Source organism: Fistularia commersonii, chromosome 18 (genome assembly GCF_037954325.1).
Source record: "Fistularia commersonii isolate RoL2024-O1a breed Wild chromosome 18, RoL_Fcom_v1.0, whole genome shotgun sequence".
NCBI classification, from domain to species: domain Eukaryota; kingdom Metazoa; phylum Chordata; class Actinopteri; order Syngnathiformes; family Fistulariidae; genus Fistularia; species Fistularia commersonii.
Window position 1 is genome coordinate 15,323,610 of NC_141301.1, and position 21,900 is coordinate 15,345,509.

At 44.3% G+C, this 21,900-nt stretch overlaps 4 protein-coding genes across 7 annotated transcripts in view; 2 read left to right on the top strand and 2 right to left on the bottom strand.

The window, feature by feature from the left end:
* esamb (endothelial cell adhesion molecule b) overlaps positions 1–5,155 on the top strand; it is a 49,216-nt gene extending 44,061 nt beyond the window's left edge. For both annotated transcript variants that reach the window (XM_086164061.1, XM_086164063.1), the window contains 3 exons: positions 2,516–2,638; positions 2,748–2,880; positions 3,561–5,155. In XM_086164061.1, coding sequence (XP_086020187.1) covers positions 2,516–2,638; positions 2,748–2,880; positions 3,561–4,035 — 731 coding nt within the window. In that variant the 3' untranslated portion in view covers positions 4,036–5,155. The remainder of the gene's footprint in view (positions 1–2,515; positions 2,639–2,747; positions 2,881–3,560) is intronic.
* Positions 5,156–5,253: 98 nt separating this feature from the next.
* On the bottom strand, positions 5,254–13,399 carry acad8 (acyl-CoA dehydrogenase family, member 8). Its single transcript, XM_086164064.1, has 11 exons — positions 13,156–13,399; positions 10,943–11,043; positions 10,553–10,722; positions 9,798–9,907; positions 9,621–9,697; positions 9,395–9,532; positions 7,055–7,190; positions 6,314–6,411; positions 6,098–6,250; positions 5,914–6,016; positions 5,254–5,825 (listed from the first exon to the last, which is right to left on the bottom strand). Exons 1-11 carry the CDS (start codon positions 13,268–13,270, stop codon positions 5,770–5,772), a joined length of 1,257 nt encoding a protein of 418 aa, XP_086020190.1. The 5' UTR covers positions 13,271–13,399; the 3' UTR covers positions 5,254–5,769.
* thyn1 (thymocyte nuclear protein 1) lies at positions 13,341–16,336 on the top strand. 3 transcript variants are annotated; one of them, XM_086164067.1, is made up of 8 exons: positions 13,341–13,474; positions 13,824–13,887; positions 13,969–14,144; positions 14,218–14,286; positions 14,376–14,468; positions 14,569–14,664; positions 14,751–14,901; positions 14,986–16,336. In XM_086164067.1, the coding sequence occupies exons 2-8, from the start codon at positions 13,863–13,865 to the stop codon at positions 15,030–15,032; spliced, it is 657 nt and encodes a 218-aa protein (XP_086020193.1). In that variant the 5' UTR covers positions 13,341–13,474; positions 13,824–13,862; the 3' UTR covers positions 15,033–16,336. The 3 variants fall into 3 exon arrangements, with proteins under 3 accessions (XP_086020193.1, XP_086020195.1, XP_086020194.1); XM_086164069.1 differs by having other exon boundaries at positions 13,346–13,474; positions 13,853–13,887; XM_086164068.1 differs by having other exon boundaries at positions 13,421–13,474; positions 13,816–13,887.
* Positions 15,354–21,510, bottom strand: vps26b (VPS26, retromer complex component B). Its single transcript, XM_086164065.1, has 6 exons — positions 20,849–21,510; positions 20,581–20,737; positions 19,241–19,405; positions 18,847–19,022; positions 18,599–18,741; positions 15,354–16,419 (listed from the first exon to the last, which is right to left on the bottom strand). The coding sequence occupies exons 1-6, from the start codon at positions 21,069–21,071 to the stop codon at positions 16,282–16,284; spliced, it is 1,002 nt and encodes a 333-aa protein (XP_086020191.1). The 5' UTR covers positions 21,072–21,510; the 3' UTR covers positions 15,354–16,281.
* Positions 21,511–21,900: the final 390 nt, after the last annotated feature.

A 21,900-nucleotide genomic window follows, 5' to 3' on the forward strand; every position in this document is an offset into this window, starting at 1 on the left:
GGTGGCGCATATAAAAATATCTAACGCTATTTGTGTCATGACAACAGGAGGGTGAAGGTTCGATGCGCTGCATCCGGCGTTCCACCGACTGAGACGGTTCATTAAATAATACATGGACCGACTGCATCCTTGTCCGTATTATGAGGTGGCGTCGCCCTTTTTTGGTTTCAAACTCCCTATTTCAGGACAACTCGGCTCTTGGACCCCTCTGATTGGCTCCCTGCGGCTTTTCAAAATAAATGACTATTTAATAAAAATGTATTTTATTTTAGTTTTTTTTTTTAATTTATTTTCAATATTTTGTTAATATATATTTAATTTAAAATTTTATTTTAAAATTAATAATTTAATTTGAAGATTATGGCGATCTTGTCCTATCCAAATAAAACTAATATTTTTGTATTAAGCGGCTACGTGCACCAGTAAAATGATGACATCACGCAGAAAGAGGAGGGCATTTTTGGTTTTTCTGGAGGTGGATCATTTAAGTCTGGCCTTTTTTTCATAAATACAAGAAGGACTCAAATAGACATAAAGTATTTTCCTTCAAAGTAGCCTTTAACCAGATGTCTTTTTTTCGGAGTTCAAAATGTTTTGTTGCATGCAGAAATGTCCTTTTTTCTCTGCGGTCGTTCATCGATTTAAAAAAAAAAAAAAAAAAAATGCAACACATATTTTGTTTATACAAGGCTCAAAAGAAAAGCAACATTCTACACAGTGTTAATTCATTTTAAATTTCAAAAGGGTTGTGAGGCTCCCGGTGTTTTCTTTACTGCTGGGAAACGGGTCCAAATATCTGTTTGAGTGGTAAAAGTTGCCGACCCCTGACCTATAAGAACACGCAATATATACTTTTAAAGTATTTCCGGCGGGATTTCATGCTTTGCCATTCCTTGCATCCGCCACGCTGTCCCAGTCACACATGCACGGCCAGATGAAGGTAAAATGGGCAACATTAAACCAGCTCTGTTTCCATTTTCAAGACAATTAAAGGCTGAACTGCACCGGAGATGTGGAGTGTAAATTATCACACATTAGCCACGTAAGAGGATTTTATTTTTCTAAATAAGTACAAAGAATTGGCACTGCATGCATGCTGGTATATTTCCATGTAATGCAATCCACTCCCAGATTACACTGCCGTGCCAACGTGGGGAAGGTAAACTAGACTTTATATTTCACGTCAAAGTTCTGATGCGTGTCGGGGTTTTGACAAAATGCTGCTCACTGACCTTCAGGACCGTCGCGGTGCAGAATGAGTAACGGTCCGGTCTTGCTACCAAGCGGGATCTGCCGTAATGTCAGATCCCTTCCAGCTCAGCTGCTTGAACCCCCTCCAAGTTCAGAGTTAGCGGATGTTCTGTAAATCTGTCACAATTGGGTTTAGTTTTTTCACAGCTGGTTTTCAAATCCGGGGATTAAATAATCTGGGAGGCAAAGGTGCATACCACCCTAGATAGCAAAATATGACAGTCAGCAGAGGGACGGTTTGACGCTGAAAAAACGCCAGATCTGACGACGATTCGCTTCGTATTCGACGCTCGAAAGGTTCGGTTGGACCTTCGGAGGTTTTCGGCAAAGCGACTTTGAGTAAAGCCCAAATGCGATCCAGCGACGTTAGCTTAAAACGGTAGCTATCAAACATGACGTGAGTAAGAACCAATCAAATTAATGCTCATCCCTCAGTAGTCGTGCACGAAATGCTCACGATTGCCCCGCAGTGCAACACCATCAAATAACTGCTGCAACTGACAAATATCAGAGGACGCTGCACGTCGGGAGTTTCCTCCGCAGCGTCCAGAGCGAGTGTGATCGTTCTCACCTGGCGGGAAAACTCTCCGATAAAAGGTCGTAGGGTGCGTGGGATGAGCCGGCGGAGCAGAGCAAGACTCACCACACGGGGACGAGGAGGATGAAGGCAAAGGTCTAGACTGGCAGAGAAAGAAAGGCTTCAGGGTTGTGCATTCGGCGTGTTCCACGTTCTTTGTGCATTTTTTACCTCTGAGATCATTTCAGAAGATCTGAGGAGCTTTTGGAGACGCCCGCTTTAGCGCCGCTCTGCAGGTGCATCCAGTGAAAACCCTCCACTTACAGCCGGCGTGACTTTGAGTGGGAAACCGTTGAAGAATCTCCGACCAACTTCAGCGCGTTGCAAGACTCGGCTGCAGGACTTCGTGCCGCCGGGCTGCACGCGTGCCAAAGCGTGCGTCGGAAGCGGTCCAAAATCAGGATTACATTTTTTTTTTTGGGACGTGAAGCGGCGAGCGATGATTCGTATGCCCGGTAACGGCGCCGTGTTTGGAGACGGGAGCGCAGCCCAGCAATGACGGGAAATACATTTATTTCTCATTTATAGTTTGGATTTTCCCGGGGTCGTGCTCTTATTGGCTGCCTTCTGCAGCTTGGTCAAAATGGCAAAATAGCGTTTCATACTATGTGCAGTTTGTGCTCACGGATCAACAGACACGTCGGCTACGTGAGTGTGACGCCGTGTCGTTTCCTGATTGTTTTGCAGACGAGAGGCACGGCACCCTCCGGCTCAGCAACCTCACTAAAAGCATGTCAGGAAAGTACATCTGCAGAGCCAGCAACACGGCCGGCTCTGACAGCTGCTCCATTAACCTGGAGGTTATCACCTGTGCGTAAACAATGGAAACACAAACGCCGTGTACGAGACGTGTCTTTTTTTTTTCTTCTTCTTCTTACATTACGCAGACTTTAAGTCCCATCTGTGCTCTGCTCTCCAGCTTCCAATGCCAGCGTGATCGCAGCAGCTACACTGGGGTCTCTGGTGGGCCTGGTGGCCATGGTACTGTTCCTCATATTCATACTGCGCAGGAGGAGGAGGGACACTGAAGAGGAAATTGCCAACGAGATCAAGTGAGCTTCTCTTTTAAAAATGCAAAGCATACATAAAAAAATTTTAAAAAAATTAAAAAAAAAAAAACAGAAAAATGCATGGCCTTCATATCCAAGTGCATGTCTTTCTATCAAGAAAGGGTGTATATTTAAAAAAGAAAAAAAAAAAAAAAATTATTTGGGATATTTGTGAAACATAAAAACAAATTCTGCAATTTATAAATAAAATAAAAACCGTAATTCTGTGAATGACATTATTCATATTATTTGATATCTTTTTCTTTCGTTAACTTCAGTATTTACCTGCGAGTGTACTTTCTATTTTAATCCAGGATTAGAGCATTACACAACTAATCTCCCTAATTCTTGAACAAATACACCATAGAAAAAAAAAAAAAAAAGACAAGTTAATATTATTTGAGTCGATCTCACTCTTTACACCCCTTTGTACGTCTCCGCTGGCGACGGCTGTGCTCATTATGTTTTCCTCTTCATCCCATTCTGGTGATGGAGGTCCTCTGGAGAATCTGGAGAAAATCTATCATAATTTGTCCCAAATGGAAATGAGGGGTGACATTTTGTTGGTCAGAGAGCACGAGGCGGCGCTTCGGCCACGGTTGTTCATCACGCAACGACGCGATCGGAATCGAATTCGGCCGTTTCATCGTTTCGGGCCGTTGGTTGTCGTCCGCTTCCCGCAGGGAGGACGCCCAGGCGCCGAAGCGAGTATCATGGGCCAAGAGCAACACGGGCTCCGACGTCGTCTCCAAGAACGGTACTCTGTCTTCCATCGCCACCAGTCCTCACCCTCGAGACCACCGTCCGCCCAACTTCCACTACCCCTACTCTCCCACGTCCACCGCCGACACCGGCTCGGTCATCAACGCCTACCAGCTTAAACCTGGACACACAAACACCCTGCAAGGACTTCCGGGATACAACATCGGGGGAACCCCGTCCCGCAAACACCGGCGGCCTCCCAGCACAAACGGAGGCCCGCCGCAGGTTCTCCGGAGCCCGCCGGTCCCGGCGCCCAACAGGACAGAGGGGGCTCAACCTCAGGTGGCGCCTCCGCTCGCCGCGGCGTCCCCGCAGCTCAGCTCGTCCACCCTGACGCGCATGGGGACGGTGGCCGTCATGGTGCCTGCTCAGAGCCAGGCCGGCTCGCTCGTGTAGCCGGCGCGGTCGTTCCAGACGGGGAGGGGTAAATAAAAATAAAGACATCCGGGGTTGGGGAAAGAGTTCGTGAAGAACGCCAACCTCTTCTTGTTGTCAACTCAACAGACTCCATACGCTTTTCTTTTCAGTCGCTCTGATGAAACGGCTGGAAGAGGAAAATTCTATTTTTATGTACATGCTCTTGGAGGAAATAGTGTCATAACTAGAGTGCAAAGAACGTGGCTTTTCTGTTTATCGCTGTTGGATCCGGAAACTTTAAGTTTCCTTAGAGATGTTTTGTTTTTTTTTTTTTTTGTATTTCAACGTTTTCATAACGTCGTCTTTGTTCAGTAGCCGTTCGAGAAGCACCGTTCAATCCATTTCTCTCAGGCTAAAAACTGTGATACCCAAGCCAAACCATTCATTCATTCATTATCTTACATAACAGGGGGCGCTGGAGCGAGAGTCGGGGTTCGGGTTCACCCTGGATCCATCATGGGGCCGCGAGTAATAACCTACGATATTCACCCTCTCATTCGCATGTCTTTAGAGACGTACAAAAAAAAAAAAAAAACAACTCTTTCATGTAAACATACAACCATGTAAACCATTTAAGGTCTCCGGTGAACCTCCTGCGTGTTTCGGACAGCGGGAGGAACCCGGAGAACCCCCACGCGGCCAAATTGTAATTCAGGTATTTCAGAACAATCGGTTATCTTGGGAGTTTCTCCGTGTTTTTTACCGTGCTCACCTCATAGCTGACGAGTTAACCGAGTAAGTAATGTCAGTGTTTCTCCACAGTGACGGCGACTACTCTGCCCGTTATGGTAAATAGAATGTAACCAAAGTAGTGAACATTGTCAACGTTGTTGGTTTCTGACTATTTTGTTCGGAGATTCTTGGTTATATGATTATTGTTGTTAACATAGGAGGCCACATTTGAGGCAGCAGAGACGACGTCCCGACGACTCAACCGGTCTTTGTTGTTTAACGGTAATTCTATCGACCACTTGAAGAAATGAGTCAGTTATTTGTCGATGTTGAGAGGCTACATGTAGCACTTTAAGTACAGTTCTGATTGTTGTTTGACAGTTTTGTTTTGTTTTTTTTTTCCAATAAAGTCTTCTGGAGTGTTTCATTTAAGTCGTGGGGCGAAATATTCTTTTCTTTTCCTGTTTCCTTTCCGTTGAACACTCGGGTTTCACCGCGGGAGGAAATGACAGCTCATTAGACGCAAGATCAGAACCGTTTTATTTGGAGTGTGATTGGCAAATAGATCTTTTGTTCTTCTTACACACACACACACACAATGCAACCTGTTTCCTACAGTGTCCACCACCTGACGCTAGCGCTAGCGGAACATGCTAATGAGTACCGTTTTGTCTTTAACCTCGCAGTTTAGCTGTTGCCGTGTTCTCAGGACAAAACGGGTTTGTAACAGAAACGTCTTTCCGGAGAATCCCTTTCCACAAAGCACAAGAGTGTCAACCATGTGGGGAAACCTAAACGGTAGGCAGCAGGCTCAAAGTGCATCTTCATCCCAGGGGGGCCTTGATATCACTGAATGACCTAATGTGACATTAAAAACTGGGCTTTACTGGCTGGTTTGTGACAAATATTAAACTGACCTTCGTTCCCCCTTTGGAACAACTATGATGCAGAGAGCAGCTCGGAGAACCGGTCACACTGAATTAGCCGGGAGGTACGTTCAGCATTCGAGTCGGGAGGATCAGTCATCGCGAGGATCAGTCATCACGACTCCGTCAGCAAACTCCGGGAAATGATCATCCTCATCACCTCATTTGTTCCTGCGAGTGAAACAAAAGAGCAAAAAAAGTGGTAAAACTCAATCATATTTAATGATTTAAGAACAGTGGACGGGTCAAAGGCCCTCACCTTCCAGGATCTGATGCACTCTGATGTCCCGGACAAACTGCTGCACGGCGTAGTCTTTGAGATAACCGTACCCGCCGTGCATCTGCAGAGCTTGGTTGCAGATCTGTCAAAACGCAGAGAACGATGTTAAAATGCTCGATAAAAAAAAAAGAAAAAAAATCAGCGTAAACCTGTCGTCGCTCACGTTAAAGCACTCGTCCGTGACAAACAGCTTGGCCATGGAGCACAGGGCCACCGCGTCGGGACGACCCTCCTGAAGCGCCGTCGCCGCTTCGCGCACCAGAAGACGAGACGCCACCAGCTTCGTGGCCATTTCTGCCAGTTTGAACTGAAGGAACTAGACGGGAGGAAACGGCGTGAGCCCTCCAGCTAGAGGAGCGCGGAAATGTAAGGCGTTTACCTGGTTGTTGGACAGCGCCTCGCCAAACTGCTTGCGCACCAACAGGTGATCCCTCGCCAGCTGTACGGAGGCATGAGCCGCTCCGAGAGAACAGGATGCTGTTTGCAGGAGATTCACAAGGAAAGAAGCTCGTGGGTGTCAAACGCAGAGCTGGTACGGTCGCTAAAATGATATCTGATGAACACGGCGAGTTCTTTACACCACCGTCTAAACCGGGGGTGTCAAACTCGAATACAAAGTGGGCTAAAAATTCAAAACTGGGACAAAGTTGCAGGGTAACATTGATATTTATTGAAAAAAATCTTCTCCAGATCTAACAATAACCTTTTCTTATGGACCCAAACATGTTTTGCTTAAAAACTAAATATAGCTTAATACTATACAATATATAACTTGATATTGCACACATGCAAAATCCTGTTTTCTGCCTAAGCAGCAGGGTGCCAGTATTAGCATGAGGTCGCTATAACTACTGTACACAGAGGAGAGGGCGTTTACGGGTCCTGTTGAGATTTTCGTGCCCAAATACCAGCAGAAAATTCTGGGATTTGTAGAATTAGCGATACATGCACTGTAAATATACTGGCGGGCCAGCTCTGATAATCATTTGGTCTGGCTTTGCGGGCCAAATTTGCATTTACTCATCTTGTTAGGAAAGGAACTCTTTTCTCAGATTGTTCCTCGCGTCCTGTGACGCTTCTGCGAGCTCACTGGCCGGTCCGTCAGAGGTTTCCTTCTCACCGATGTTAATCCTGCCTCCGTTTAAGCCCCTCATGGCGATACTGAAGCCCTGGCCTTCTTCGCCCAGCCGGTTGGACGCTGGAACAGCGCAGTCCTCAAATATCACCGCCCTGGTGGGCTGGGAGTTCCAACCGACCTGGAGAGCAGGTTGAAGAAAAGCTGCTGACTTTGACTTGTTTCTGCCATCTAGTGGCCGATGGCAAGGCTTGATTTAGGAAAACAATGTGGAGATGTCAGAACTTCACACAGTGATCCCTCGCTATAACGCGGTTTACTTTTCACGGTTTCGCTACTTCACGGATTTGCATGGTGCGTTGTGTTCTGCATTCTGATTGGCTAAAAAGTCACTCCGCTTCTTCTCTACCTGTGCGTCAATAACGTTGCAGTTTAATGTGTACACGTACGTAAAACAGCTTGCCAAATTTACATTACATATGTGCAAATTCTCTTGCGATTTCGAGTTTCTCTAAAACCCATGATGTTGACAAAACGCTCTGGAGCGACAAAAGCCCCTTGCAGGGCCCAAAAGGCAGCGGAAGATGCTATCTATCGCAGATAAAGTTAAACTTCTGGACATGCTAAGGGAAGCTAAAAGCTATGCGGCTGTAGGTCGGCATTACGGAATTAATTAATCTTCAGTTGGTTCCATAAAGAAGGAAGAAAAAAACATAAGGACGACAGCAGCGATAAGTTTTAGTAAGGATGCAAAAAGGGTTAAATTTGCTCCTGTTAAATCCAATTACTCGGGTCGTGGTGGGCGGAGCTAATCTCTGCAATTTGAAGCCTTCTGTTCACATTGATGATTAAAATTATTATTTGACAGTACAGTACAGAAGTTATTGGTTGAAAAAAACGTTTCTAAAGTACAGAACTTTTATTTGTGAAACAAATGATTGAGCCTGTAGAATAGTTTGTTCTTTCTTTTCAATGTATAATAGAGTATTTAATTGTATAATAATTGTAAAAAGAAATGAAGGTTTCTACTTCACGGATTTTGCCTATCACGAGTTCTTTTTGGAACGTAGCAAGGATATACTGTAAATCAAATGCACAAAGAAAATCGCTACGACGTGGTTCGGCTTTCGTGCCCTCGCTGCTTCGTGGATATTTTTTTGTAATTCGGATCTCGCAATTTTTGCAGTATTTGAACATTTTTTTGTAATGAAACAGCCATATTCTTTTCTAAGAAGAAAAAAAAAACAGTAAAAAATATAGTAAAACTAAAATTAATTTTATGAAAGAAATGAAATATGAGATGTCCTTTGCTAAACAAAGATACCCAGCATGGCGAACTCCCGCTCCGACCATTGGAGCCGCACCAGATCTCATACTGAATATCATTGGCTACAGAGATCCGTACTCGGCATGCTATTGGCCGATAGATCACGTTGTTCCGCTCCTCACATTGATTGGTTCATGGAGAGAAGCGGCTGATCTCCTTGTAGGTTGTGCCCAGCATACAATGTCCCGGTCCACTTCCCATAAGCGTGAAACCGTCCACTTTGTGCTGTTTAGTTTGTGAGTCATTGATTATTTTGCCATAAACCCACGCTCTACGATGCCTCCTAAACGCCCAAAAGTCTGCTATAGACTTCAAGTGTAGCAGGAAGATGCTAACTATTGCAGAAGAGATAAAACATCCCGATATGTTAAACGAAGGCAAAATGAACGACTCTACAGTTTGTCACATGACGAAAGACGAAGCAAACATTAAGGAGACCGCGACCTTCAGGTACAGTAAAACTGCAAAACGGGTGATGACGAGACAAAATACATTTTATGTTGTATTTCAATGTTTATTGTACATTACATTGATCCAAAAGTGTTGAGTGTACTGTATAAGAGTGTGGGGAGAGAAATCCAGTCCACGGTGGGTCGATAACAGTTTGCAGGAGGTTGGTTGAGGGTTAATACACTGCTCAAAAAAATAAAGGGAACACTTAAAAAACACATCCTAGATCTAAATGAATGAAATATTCTGATGAAATACGTTGCTCTTTACACAGTTGAATGTGCTGACAACAAAATCACACAAAAATGATCCATGGAAATCAATTGTATCAACCCATGGAGGTCTGGATTAGGAATCACACTCAAAATTAAAGTGTAAAAACACACTCCAGGCTGATCCAACTTTGATGTAGTGTCCTTAAAACAAGTCAAAATGAATCTGTGTTGCTTCCTGAGTGGACACTATGATTTCACACAAGTGTGATTGACTTGGAGTTACATTGTGTTGTTCAAGTGTTCCCTTTATTTTTTTGAGCAGTATATATCTGAAAATCCCATCAAAATGAAGGTAACTCCCGCGAAAAGTGACGGTCCACTGTCATCTCTTACCTTCTTTTCTTTTTTTCCAAAGCTGAGGCCCGGGCTTCCTTTCTCCACCACCAAGCAGGAGATGCCTTTAGGTCCTTTGCCTCCTGTTCGACACATCACGACGTACACATCTGTGTCCCCTCCGCCGCTGATGAACGCCTGCCTCACAGAGAGACCGGGGATTTGCGAGTCGATGTTTGCGCAGTCGTGCACGACCTTCAGGAAGCGGGAGAAGTCGACGTGTTACCTTGGAGCCGTTTAAAACGTAGTGATCGCCTTGCCGCTTCGCGGTGGTCAGAAGCGACGCGGCGTCGCTGCCACTGCCTGGAAGAATAGATCCCGTTTAGAGAAGACGGTCAACCCTCGCTTTGGGGAACCGAAACTTGAATCGCGATCGTTCGCGTAAAGTCCGAAAATGACCGACCTGGTTCGGTGAGACAGTACGAAGCGAACTTCTCCATGGAGCAGAGCTCAGGACAGAACCTCTCCCTCTGCTCGGTGTTTCCAAAGGTGTCCATCATCCAGGCACACATGCTGCAGAACAACCAACAGCAGCTTAGCATGCATGCTGGTGTGTAGACAGTATTTACATCTATTGTACTGATGCACAGAGAGGAAGAGCCTGCACTTGTGCAGAAATATAATAATAACCACGTTGAAAATATGTAGAATTCAACCGACTCCCTCTTACATTTAACAGCTTACAATGACGATATCTTTAATTTTTAAATGTAACTGTAATTGTACTGCAGGGTTTTCAAGTTTCTCGATCATTAATTCTCCCGTTAAATTACAGACTAGGATTTGACTTCCAAATTATGCCATGAAAACTGCACTCCATAATTATATCCATTTCTTTTAATGACTAACAAAATCGTGTGTCAAACTTTCCACTGCTAAACTTGAATTATATAATCAAAATGCAATTTACTAAGACTTTTGCAAAATAATTCTTCTCTGTGTAGAAATGCAACGTGATTTACGTACTGTCTTTTTTTCTAACATTAAAAAAAAAGTATATCACTTTCATCACCTTGCACCTTCCTTGCCTTGTTTTAAAGCACTTTACAGTGGATCACACACACACACACACACACTCTCACACACATGCACACACAAGCTGAGCCTCAGCCGTAAGCTGCAGTCAAATGATGATATAGAAAAATGAAGGGTTCATACTTGTGAATGCTGATGTACGCGGTGGTGCTCACACATCCGGTGGACAAGGCTTCAAAAATAACCGACGTGTCCAGTCGAGAAAGTCCCGACCCGCCAACTTCCGGCTGGACGTAGATGCCGCCGAAGCCCAGCTGGGCCGCCTTACGCATCGTCTCTACCGGAAACATTTCCTGAGCAAAGAATCAATACAGAAGAATTTAACAGTACAAGAAGAGAGCGAACAATAGATGCAGATGTTTCCTAAATATGAATAAAAACATCTCATCACAGGTCAATACATCCAGTAGACTCCTCCGGAAATAGGATTTTCTGGAGGTGCTTTTTTTCCGGAGCATCTTACTCACGGAGGAACAGCTTTTCGCAGCAATCGTGTGGATTTTCCAGACGTACCTTCTGGTCCCACTCGGCCATGTGTGGAGCCATTTCATTTGCTGCAAAGTCAAAAGCAACTTTCTGGAACTCCTTCTGTTCGTCTGTCAGTCCAATAGAAGCTGCGATAAAGAAGGAGCACATGAGATTTGAAGGAACTTAAAATGAAATAAACACGATTCTCTGTGTCGCACGGATATTACTGATGACTCTGAAACACATCAGATGTCACGATGCCATGAAAACAATGCGGACAACAGGTTGATGAGGCAAGTAAAACTAGGCTTCTTTTTTTTTAAAAAAAAAAAAAGGAGACACTGGGTTCCGCTTCAAGAAACTCAAAGTTCCCAAATAACTTTAATATATTTAAAGTACACCTTCTCTGCATGGATAGAAAACTCAGTTATACAACAAAACAATATCCGTTGTAACCGCAGACAGAGTAAGCTTCTGACAAGTTATTCAACATGTGCTGTTTTTAAAAAGCAACAAAAATTTTAAAATTTAAAATAAAAACCTCTGGAACTAAAGAGAGATGGAAGTAATGCCTCTTATGTTAGCACATGATTTTTGACGATATAAATCTTACTATCAATGCAATCATGTTGATCATAAAACACCCTTCTTTCTTTGGGCTTTTCCCTTCATGGGTCGCCACCGCGAGTCAACCTTCTCCATCTAAACATACCCTCTGTATCCTGCTCTCTAACAACAACTCACTTCATATCCTCTTTCAAGACGTCCATCAATCTTCTCTTTGGTCTTCCTCTAGACCTCCTGCCTGGCAGCTTCACCTTCAGCAACCTTCTACCCAGATCTTCACCATGCTTTGGAGATGAACAGTGGGGGGTTCATGTCCAAACCAGTTCAGTCATCACTTTGTCTCGAGCATACATGTCCTGCACCCCTGTGACAAATTCTTCTTTTCCTTTGAGCTTTCCCCTTCAGGGGTCTCCACAGTGAATCCACCATCTCCATCTAACCCAGTTCTCTGTATCCTCCTCTCTCACACCAACTACCTTCATATCCTCTCTCACTAAGTTCATAAATCTTCTCTTTGGTCTTCCTTGAGACCTCCTGCCTGGCAGCTCCAATTCCAGCATCCGTCTACTGGTATATTCACTCTCCCCCTCTGTCCATGACCCAACCATCTCAGTCTGGCTTCTCTGACCTTCTCCAAAACATTTAACACGTGCCGTCCCTCTGATGGACTCATTCCTGATCCTCTCTGGTCACTCCCAAAGAGAACCACCACATTTTCATCTCTGCGAGCTCTAGCTCTGCCTCCTGTCTTTTCATCATTGCACCTGTTTCTAGTCCATACAGCATCGCTGGTCTCCCCACTGTCTCCTCCACCTTTCCTTTCATTCTGGACGATAGTCTTCTATCTCTTCGCACCCTTTTCGCCAAACTGCTCGAACCCGCCTCTTCACCTCTTTTCCACATTCTCTGCTGCTCTGGATTCTTGACCCCAATTACCTGAAATCCTCCAACTTCTCGATCTCCACTCGGGTTCCTCTTGTTCACACACATATACTCTGTCTTACAGCGACTAACCTTCATTTCTCTCCTTTCCAGCGCATTCAGAAACCCCTTTAAAAACAAGTCTTTGGTTCCCTTCTTCCTTGTGCTGCACAGCTGCTCTGACATGCACTTTTCCATTTACCAACAAATAAAAAAGAAAACCCCTGAAATTGTGTTGCTCAAATAGAACAGCTGTTACGGTAAAAACAACAAAATACAATGCAAGTGCCGTAATACTCTGTGCGAGGCGCAAGTCAATGTAAGTACACGCTTGCAGGTCCTTTAAGGAACAATGAAACCAGGACATTTTCACTCGTTTAAAAAACAAAAAATTAAATAAATCCTGGGCTATAAAGAGGGCATGTCCGGGCAAACGGGGGGTTTGGTCGCCTATGTGGAAACCCGTAAATGACGGCTACATGCTAAACTAGCTAGTCCCAATGAAAAGGGGGGCGGTGTTAAGGGGGGAGTGAAGCCTTCTCTCTTACAGGACTGGACGGCCAGCTCCTGCCAATGACAGTCAGCTGAATATTATGTCATTAAATTTTATTTTAACTCTCTTTACCTTCCTACGTTTAGGGTTCCCCGTTTGTTACCCCGGTTGTTAGCTTACAAAAGTTATCACAACACTACTCATGGGGGGATTTTAATTACAGGACACTAGACTCTCGTTGAAAAAAAAAATCTGAATTTTATTTTCTGAAACTTACGATCGATGCATGAAGATATCCCTCTTTTCAGTGAGATTCTGCTGAATGTTAAACGATGGTTTCGGCAGATTTGGGTGCCGAGTCTTGCGACTCTTGCTAGAGTGGCGACCGCCATGTTTCCCTCCTCACAACGTTACGTCACGCAGCCGCTGGTGCTGCTGGGAAATGTAGTTTTTTTTAAACACGGAAACGAAAACAAGGTCGCTCAGATGAATGAGTTTGTTGATTGATTAAACATCAATCTACGATCGGCGTTTTTCTCCAGTATTCAACGTCACTAGAAGAGTTAACGCAAGAAAAGGAGAAAGAAGCCCTTTCAGTAAGTACAGGGCATGAATAAGTTTGTCGACGTCACACGCTAAGGATTTTCGCGGGTTCTTGTGGTCGCTGGTTCCCTGACACTTCTGATGGAGCAGTCACTATTAATATGAATTAAAAAAACAAATAAATGTATTTTATCCAATGGCAATAGCCTCACTTTAACATTTATGTAACATTTTTTTATTCATGTATTTACGTTCAGTGTAATATCCCACGAATGTTGCAGATCAGCAAGCGTGCCAGTGATGCTTTTGGAAGTTGAGTTTTCTGCAGACTGTACACAAGACCGCTAGTACTTAACTAGTACAGTTTGTAATTCTTATCCTTTTGCTTCCTCGGGCCAAGAGAAATCATTCCATCACTGGCGTTGTTGCAGACTGGAAGTGATGCCTCCTAAGAGAAACACCAAAGGTAGTTAAAGAAGAACATTGGGTGAAGTGAACCGCTTTGTCCGGTTGTTTTGAGTAAAAAGCGATGCCGTCAACAACACAGCAAAAGCAGGCGAGGGAGAGTCTTCAGCGAAGAAGACGGTTGGACGGAAGAGGAAAGCTCCGGTCTCTGAGGCTGGAGACGAGGAGGATACTGGATCATCAGGCCCGCCGCAGATCTGTCACTGGCTGATGAAGTCTGAGCCCGAGACCCGCATCGAGAAAGGCGTGGATGTCAAGGTACAGCCAGACGGTCTCACCTGCACGCCTTCCGATCACCTGATCCAGTGAAAGGGATCGGTTTGTTCCGCAGTTCGGGATCGAGGACCTGAAGGCTCTGCCCGACCAGTCGGGATGCTGGGACGGCGTCCGCAATTACCAGGTGAAGCAACAAAACAAGACTTTACGGTTTGTCTCCAACAGCTTTGCAGATCGCCTCCTCCATCTGTGGAAACCTCTCTCTCTGTCCAGGCACGCAACTATATGAGGCAGATGAAACAAGAGCAGTTGGCTTTCTTTTACCACAGCAACTGCAAGGAACCAGGGATAGCAGGAATCATGAAGGTAAGTCACTGATTTTCCCTGTTTTGAAAAAAAAAAAGGCATTACTGATCAATCAGTGCCGACCCCGACATAGAAATAATGGTTTGATTTTCCCCACCAGATCGTGAAGGAAGCCTACGTGGACCACACTCAGTTCGACAAGAAAGATGTTCATTTCGACGCGAGCAGCAAAGCAGACAACCCCAAGTGGAGCATGGTAAAACGTTTGCTTGATAAAACGCCGTAGCGCCGCGAACGGCGACCGACCTCCATTTGGTGTGTGCCCCTCCCTTCCGATCTCAGGTGGACGTTCAATATCAACGGATGATGAAGCGATACATTCCTCTGGCTGAGCTAAAGGAGTACCACCTGAAGCATCGAGCCAAAGGAGGGCCTCTGAAGGACATGGCGCTCTTCACCAGGGCCAGGCTGTCGGTGCAGCCGCTCACCGCGGGTATCTATTCAAAAACCCGCTCTTGACGTTTACATCTAGCGTACGGCTGAACGTGAACACTGCATTTGTTACCGGTTTTTGCAGAGGAGTTCAACTTTGTCCTGAGTTTGGAGGACCGGGAGCCGTTGTGAGGATGGGAAGCATGTGACCCTGCAGAACGGCGGGGAAATCACGAGCGCGGCACGCCGATATTTATGTAAAAGTTAGAGTAGTTGACATTACTGTTGTTTCCTGTTCATTAAAAGGTGTATTTCTGACAGAAGTCTTGATGCTCCTGCACAGAATGCAGATACAAGTTGATGCTTCTTTATGTGAAGTTGCATGGGATTGAATGCAGATCTGCGCCAGTAACTATATATTATGGAATATCAGTTGCCTTAGGAATCTCGATGCCTCCGCATATTTTTCAGTTTGAAACGAATCCCACTGTGGACGTGAAGAAGTACCTTGAGTTTTTTTTTTTCCTTTTCATTTGGCAGTTTATTAGATTTTCGAGGACAAGGGGTAATTAAACATTTGTCAAAAAAGATAGATAGTTGTACGGTAACTTCTCTGGTTAAAAGACTAAAATAATGTTAGAGGCAGGAGGATTTCATTGACTTGTTACACCGAGGCACAACTTTCAAGTCTCTAATAAAAGGAGATACAGAGGATGTCATACTATCATACCTTATTAACACAAGTATTATTCTATCCTGTCCTAACACCACTGGAATGCTGAGGTAAAAGCTATGAACGTGGCACCGTGTAATGCAAAATGAGTGAACACATACTGGAACTGGACCTCTGGTCTAGCTCTTATTTACAGATCTAAAAATGCTCGGGATAATACCTTCATTCCAGTTCCCACGTTCCACTACCATTTGTGCATATACACACACACATATGCAGAAAAAAACAAAAAAACAAAAAAGGAAAGAAAAACCTGTTCCGGGAGATAGAGCAGTGCAAAGATAATTCGGATTATGTCGAAATTAGGAATAAATTAAACATGGAATGTTCAGAGTGTTGAATTTTTTGCGATAAAACAGATAACAATGACGTCTGTTCATCTCACACACCATCAGAAGGTAACAAACCGAAGGACTTCACAAATATGATGCAAAAGATTTTTCCACAGTGAAACAGAAGATTAGTTTGATTTCCATAAAGAAAAAAAAAAAAGGTATTTATGAGGAAGGATGAGACCAACAGCCTGAAGCCACTGACAATACTTCATGCAAACGGATCTTTTTCAGAGATCCCAGCTCCTGACTGTGGGTCAGTCTCCCTTATTCCTCCCTTTGACAGCAGCGTCTCCACCGGGCGTACAGTGGACAGGTACCTGTACGGCCCAGACGGAGGCGCTGAGGAGTTTGACCAGAGGAGAAGGAGGCGGCTCTACCCGCTGTCTTCCTTCGCCGACTGTTCCAGCGCGCTCTCCGACGCCGCTGAACCCTCGTATCTCTGCGAGGCGATGGCGGCCTGGTGAGACATGCTCTTCCTCACCACGTCCCCTTTCCTCCAAAGAGTGATTTCCTAGGAGGTGAGCGAAAAAACCTGGTTACACTGAGGGCTAACTGTTTCCCAGTTGTACACATATACACATATATACTGCTCAAAAAAATAAAGGGAACACTTGAACAACACAATATAACTCCAAGTCAATCACACTTCTGTGAAATCATAGTGTCCACTCAGGAAGCAACACAGATTCATTTTGACTTGTTTTAAGGACACTACATCAAAGTTGGATCAGCCTGGAGTGTGTTTTTACACTTTAATTTTGAGTGTGATTCCTAATCCAGACCTCCATGGGTTAATACATTTGATTTCCATTGATCATTTTTGTGTGATTTTGTTGTCAGCACATTCAACTGTGTAAAGAGCAAAGTATTTCATAAGAATATTTCATTCATTTAGATCTAGGATGTGTTTTTTAAGTGTTCCCTTTATTTTTTTGAGCAGTGTATATATGTGTACACACTGCGCCAAAAAATAAAAGGGACACTTAAACAACACACTGTAACTCCAAGTCAATCACACTGTCACTTAGGAAGCAGCACTCATTCATTTAGACGTGTTTTAAGGACATTACATTAATGCTGGTGTTTTTCCACTTTCATTTTGAGGTTCAAGGGTTCATACATTTGATTTCCATGGATATTTTTTGTGTGGTTTTGTTGTCAGCACATTCAAGTATGTAAAGAACAAAGTATTTCATAAGAATATTTCATCCATTCAGATCTAGGCTGTATTATTTTAGTGTTCCCTTATTGTTTGAGCAGTGTATTTATATATGCACACACCCTTCAATGCCGGACTTGAAGGGATCATCTTGTAATATAAGACATCCTTTTCTTCCTTGACGAGTAAAATTTCTGATTTTTAACAGAAAGTGTAGAGAGAAGCTTAACCTTCTCCCCGCGGGCTGTGAATCGAGTGTTGCCGGATTGTGCAGGAAAAAGCAAGTCAACGGAAAAAGAGCAGAAGTCATACTCCTGCCCTGATGTAGGGAGCAGATGTTTTCATTGACAATATTTATTAACTGTGTTTAAAAGTCAGCGTGCTTTGGTAGGATCCACACAGCTCAACAAGGCTTGTGTAAAGCACGTTGGAGGAATGTCATGCATTTTGTGTCTCAGCCTTCATATTTGAAGGTCGCTGTTTCGGTACCGCCCGGAGGCCATTCTGCTATTTTTAAAAAATAAAGAGAGATTTTTTTCCACTGTCCGGTTTTCTCCCTTAAGGACGGTCTGACCTGCACCGGCGAGTCCAGACGCAGACTGACTGACATCGACTCAGCTCTGTATTTTACAGGATCTGGACAGAAAATCCATCGAGACCTAAGAGATGTTTTATTACCACAGCAATGCAGTTGCAGGAGGTTGTGATGTCACCTTAATATTCTCTGCGGCACAGAAACGGTTTCATTCTCAATTATAAATATAGACCTAATCTAATCGGGTGCAAATGTTAGCGATCGATCTGAGAACTCATACTTTGAACTTGTTTTCCCGTTGCCGAACGGCTATATTTATCTCCTTTTCTATGTGTGTGTGGTTCCCGCTCTGCTTCTGTAACACTTGATCACGTTGTTTCATCTGTGAGGCACTTGTGTCGCCATGTCTATGGAGAGGTAATAAATCTGCCTCGCCTAATCAGATAATCCTGAAAAAGACTGCAACATGTTCCCAGAGCCCAAAAAGATGACCTCAAATTGCATCGTATTTTTGGCCGCAAACTAGAAGCTCGACATATTTATATGAACCTGTGCACGGCAGGGACTCCAACAATTACCGGATTATCCAAACGACCGATTAATTACCTCGTGATTCTCGGACAATTGATCGACGCATCGGTTTAGGTCGATTACCGGTTTACGCTTTAAGTTGTAGTTTACTGGAAAACATCCATTATACGGTGATTACGGCAGATGACTGCGTTTTATCTGTAAACTTCAGAATGTGGAACCTGTGTGATTCAGGGACTTAAATCGTATCTTTTGTCTCCCAAAATCTCTGCGTAGCCGTCCAATCCCGGCCCCAAATTGTTGTAATGCTTTAATCTTGGCTCAATTCTCAAAGCTGCTTAGTCGCAGCTGGTATTTGTCCAACAACTATTGCATTTTCCTCCTCCTATACGTGCTTATTCCACACCTTTGAAACCCTCCACCCGCCGGCCGAGTAACACGTGATGGATAACGCGAGTCGCACACCTGCTGTTTGAAGTAGCGCCTCTCCTCTTCGTCGATCAGCACCAGGTTCAGGTAGTAGCGCACAGAGAACTTCTTGTTGATGTCGCGCATGGTCGGGGTCAGATCGTAGCCGGCCAGGAACAACCGTATGGGAATGGACTCTCCTGCAGCAGGGGGCCAAACAAATAACAGGCTGTAAGGCTTCGAGTTATGGGCAGACGTAATGGATCGCGGAGTAACTGTTTATTTGTTTGTTTCCTTCTTTTTACCCCTGACCGGCGCGCCGTCCATGATCTCGTACTTGGCGATGGTGTCGTTTTCATGGTACACGCTGGGGCCGGTGCCCGTCGTCTCACGTTTGATGATGTCAATCTCCATGTGCTTTATCTTAATCCTCACCAGCAGGAAATAGATTTTCCCCACAATCACATCTTTCAGATGGTATCTGTCGAACATAAAACAAATGGAAGTTTAAGTGCTGTCAACTCGTAGCGTTGCACGAGCGGGAATCACATTTCTATGACGCTCGTAGGCTTTTCGGTCCATTTGGTTGAAACTACGACTCAAAAATGACAAACGGAAAAAGCTTTTTAATCATTTCAATTGATGCGACATCCCTCTGCAGAAGGACAAAACCGGCAGCGAGGGAATTTTCTTCCTTACTTGGATTTGTTGTATTCAAACTCAATGTGGAGACAATCCTCAATTCCCACTTCCATTTTAATGGAGGAGTTGAGTTCAGGGTACGTGCTCAGGGTGTGGACCACGATATCCATCTCTTTGCTGATGTCATTGAGTCTTCTGGTCACCGTAGCACGGAGGAAGTATCTGCAGAGGAGGAAAAGGAGCGTGACGCCACATGTTTAGTTCACGTCTGACGGGGATTTTAGGCTGAACGGCTCTCGTCCGTCAGTGTGACATCTCCACCACTAGGGGACTCCCAATCCAAACAATAGATAGTGATAACCCCTTTCTCCAGTCTGCGGTAAGGTAACTCCTGCCCTCCCCCTCCATCTTAAACCCCAACCCAAGCTGTAATGCGATGACAGGAGACCAGGCGGTAGTACCAGGACACATGAATCAGGAGGAAAGGTGCTTTTAAGAAAATAAAACATCAATACTTTGGCGCCGCAGAAGTCAATTCACTGTGACGACATTGAATGATGAAGTGTTGCTGGACGAGAGGAGGACGGCGGAGACAAGCAGGCTGACACCAGATGAACGGAAAAAGCCTTGGTTTTGATGAATTAAAAACGAGGCCGCGTATTGATGGGGGCCATTTTAAATGAGCACTGTCTCATCCTCACATCATGCAGTGGTATATTGGCACCCACTGCAGAAAGCAATGTCTCAATTTTATTGTACTGGGAAACACGTTTCCTTACTGTACATTTGACCATTAACACTTTGAATCCTTTCATATAGAGAAAAAAATAGTAGCTTGGATAGTACTAACCTGTTGAGCTGTTTATCTATTTTTTCAATTTCTCATACGGCAAAGGTAGTGTATTTCTCCAACATTATGTTTATGTTTTTTCTTCACACAGCACATCATAAATACAAAAAAGATCAGATGAATGTCTTCTGATTTACTCCTGTAGTCCTGCTTATTGAAGTCCATTTTAAAGGGGAAAAGTAATTAGAAATATGAATTTATCCTTTATTAACCCCCGTTCACATGGATGAACCAGCACCAGGGGAGCAGTTAGGGGATCAGTGTCTTGCTCAAAAACACTTGGGACACACTAGGAGGAGCCGGGAAACCAACCAGAAATGTTCGGTTCCAAAGACGATTGCTTGACACGGGAAACTCAGACTTCCTGAGATTTGTGTAGTGATCTTTGCGTTCTATGGAAATTCACATCACTTAACTCATAAACTAAATGTCAAAAGCTGATTTTTCCTTTTTTGCATTGCACTTATTTGTCAATAAGTCCAAATAGAAAGCAAGCAGGGGGGCTAAAAATGCCATCACTAGGAGAACAGTCGGGGTCAAAGGTCACCTGAGCTTCACATTCTGGCCTGTGTAAGACTCGTAGGGCTTCTCCACATGGGTGAACTCGAAGTCAAAGGTCTGCGACTGGGTGATCTCCCCGGGCCTGGCGAGGTCCTTCACCAGGGACACAAACTCGTGGTGGTTCCCGCGGTCGTAGTAGAGCTCTGCGGGAAGAGAGGACACGCAAAACCCCGCACAACGTCAACGCACTCCCAAAGGACGAGGCCGTAAAGCGCGCCGACTGTCGTAAAACGCCATGACCCACATCCACTCACCTATTTGCCCCACGAATTCGATCTTGATCCCCTGGTGCTCCAGCCTCTTCCCGGGGCTTTTCAGCGTCACATTGACCTTCCCGCTGACCGTCTCGCCGTCGTAGAAAAGAAAGTATTTGTCTTTCTTGCCATCCTCCGTCTTATGTTCCGCCTTCTTCCTCGTCTCGGCGTCGTTCAGCACCACATCCACTTCTGCACTTTGGCCGAAGCTGAAGAAACTCATGCTATCGCTAGGTGTGTTTTACCTCGTAGCAAACTAGTCGAAACAAGCCCGGTGACTTTAATGGTTAAAAGTAGAAAACATAAAAAGGAGCCAGATGGATTTTTTTTCGACCTCTTCGTGAATAACTTGAGCAAAGAGTCAAAGATAGCCTGCGGAGAGCATTAGCTACATATCCGTACTTGTTGTCGATGAAGCAAAGTAGCAGTGTGATGTCTCTCCGAAAACGCACATTAAATTAAGATTTGGGCCAAGTTGCCGCTTCTGTTGCTGTTCCAGACGGTTTTACTCTGACAAATAACCTTCACCGGCCAAGAATCGGTCTGCTTCGCGACGTTAAGCGAGTGAGAATACAAAAATTACATGTTTGTTTTTACTCGGAGGATACCGAAAATGTTGTCAATCGAGCCGGATGTACACCGGCGGCAGCTCAAGTACTTCCGGGTGGCCTTTATTTTTCAAAATAAAATACATGACCGGATGTAAGGCAGCGAAAACGAAGACAGTGATGTATGACTTTTAATATTAATACTAATAATAATTAATCTAAATTACGGTATATTCTAATTAAAATGGTATCGACTGAAAAAAAAACAGACAGCGTGTGAAAATATGAGGCAGAATCATGAGTATGGTAGGTGAAACTTGAAATCAAAGTTTGTTTTGAAGAATTATGTGAATCATTGAACACCCAAGCAATCAAAATCATATCATTGAAAGTCTTTTGATTTCTAAAAGACATGTTTTTTGGTCCTTTTCAGAGAGGGAAAGAGATGACTGTTGTTTTCGACCAAGATCTATTGTTTATATATTGAGAGAACAGCGTTGTCTA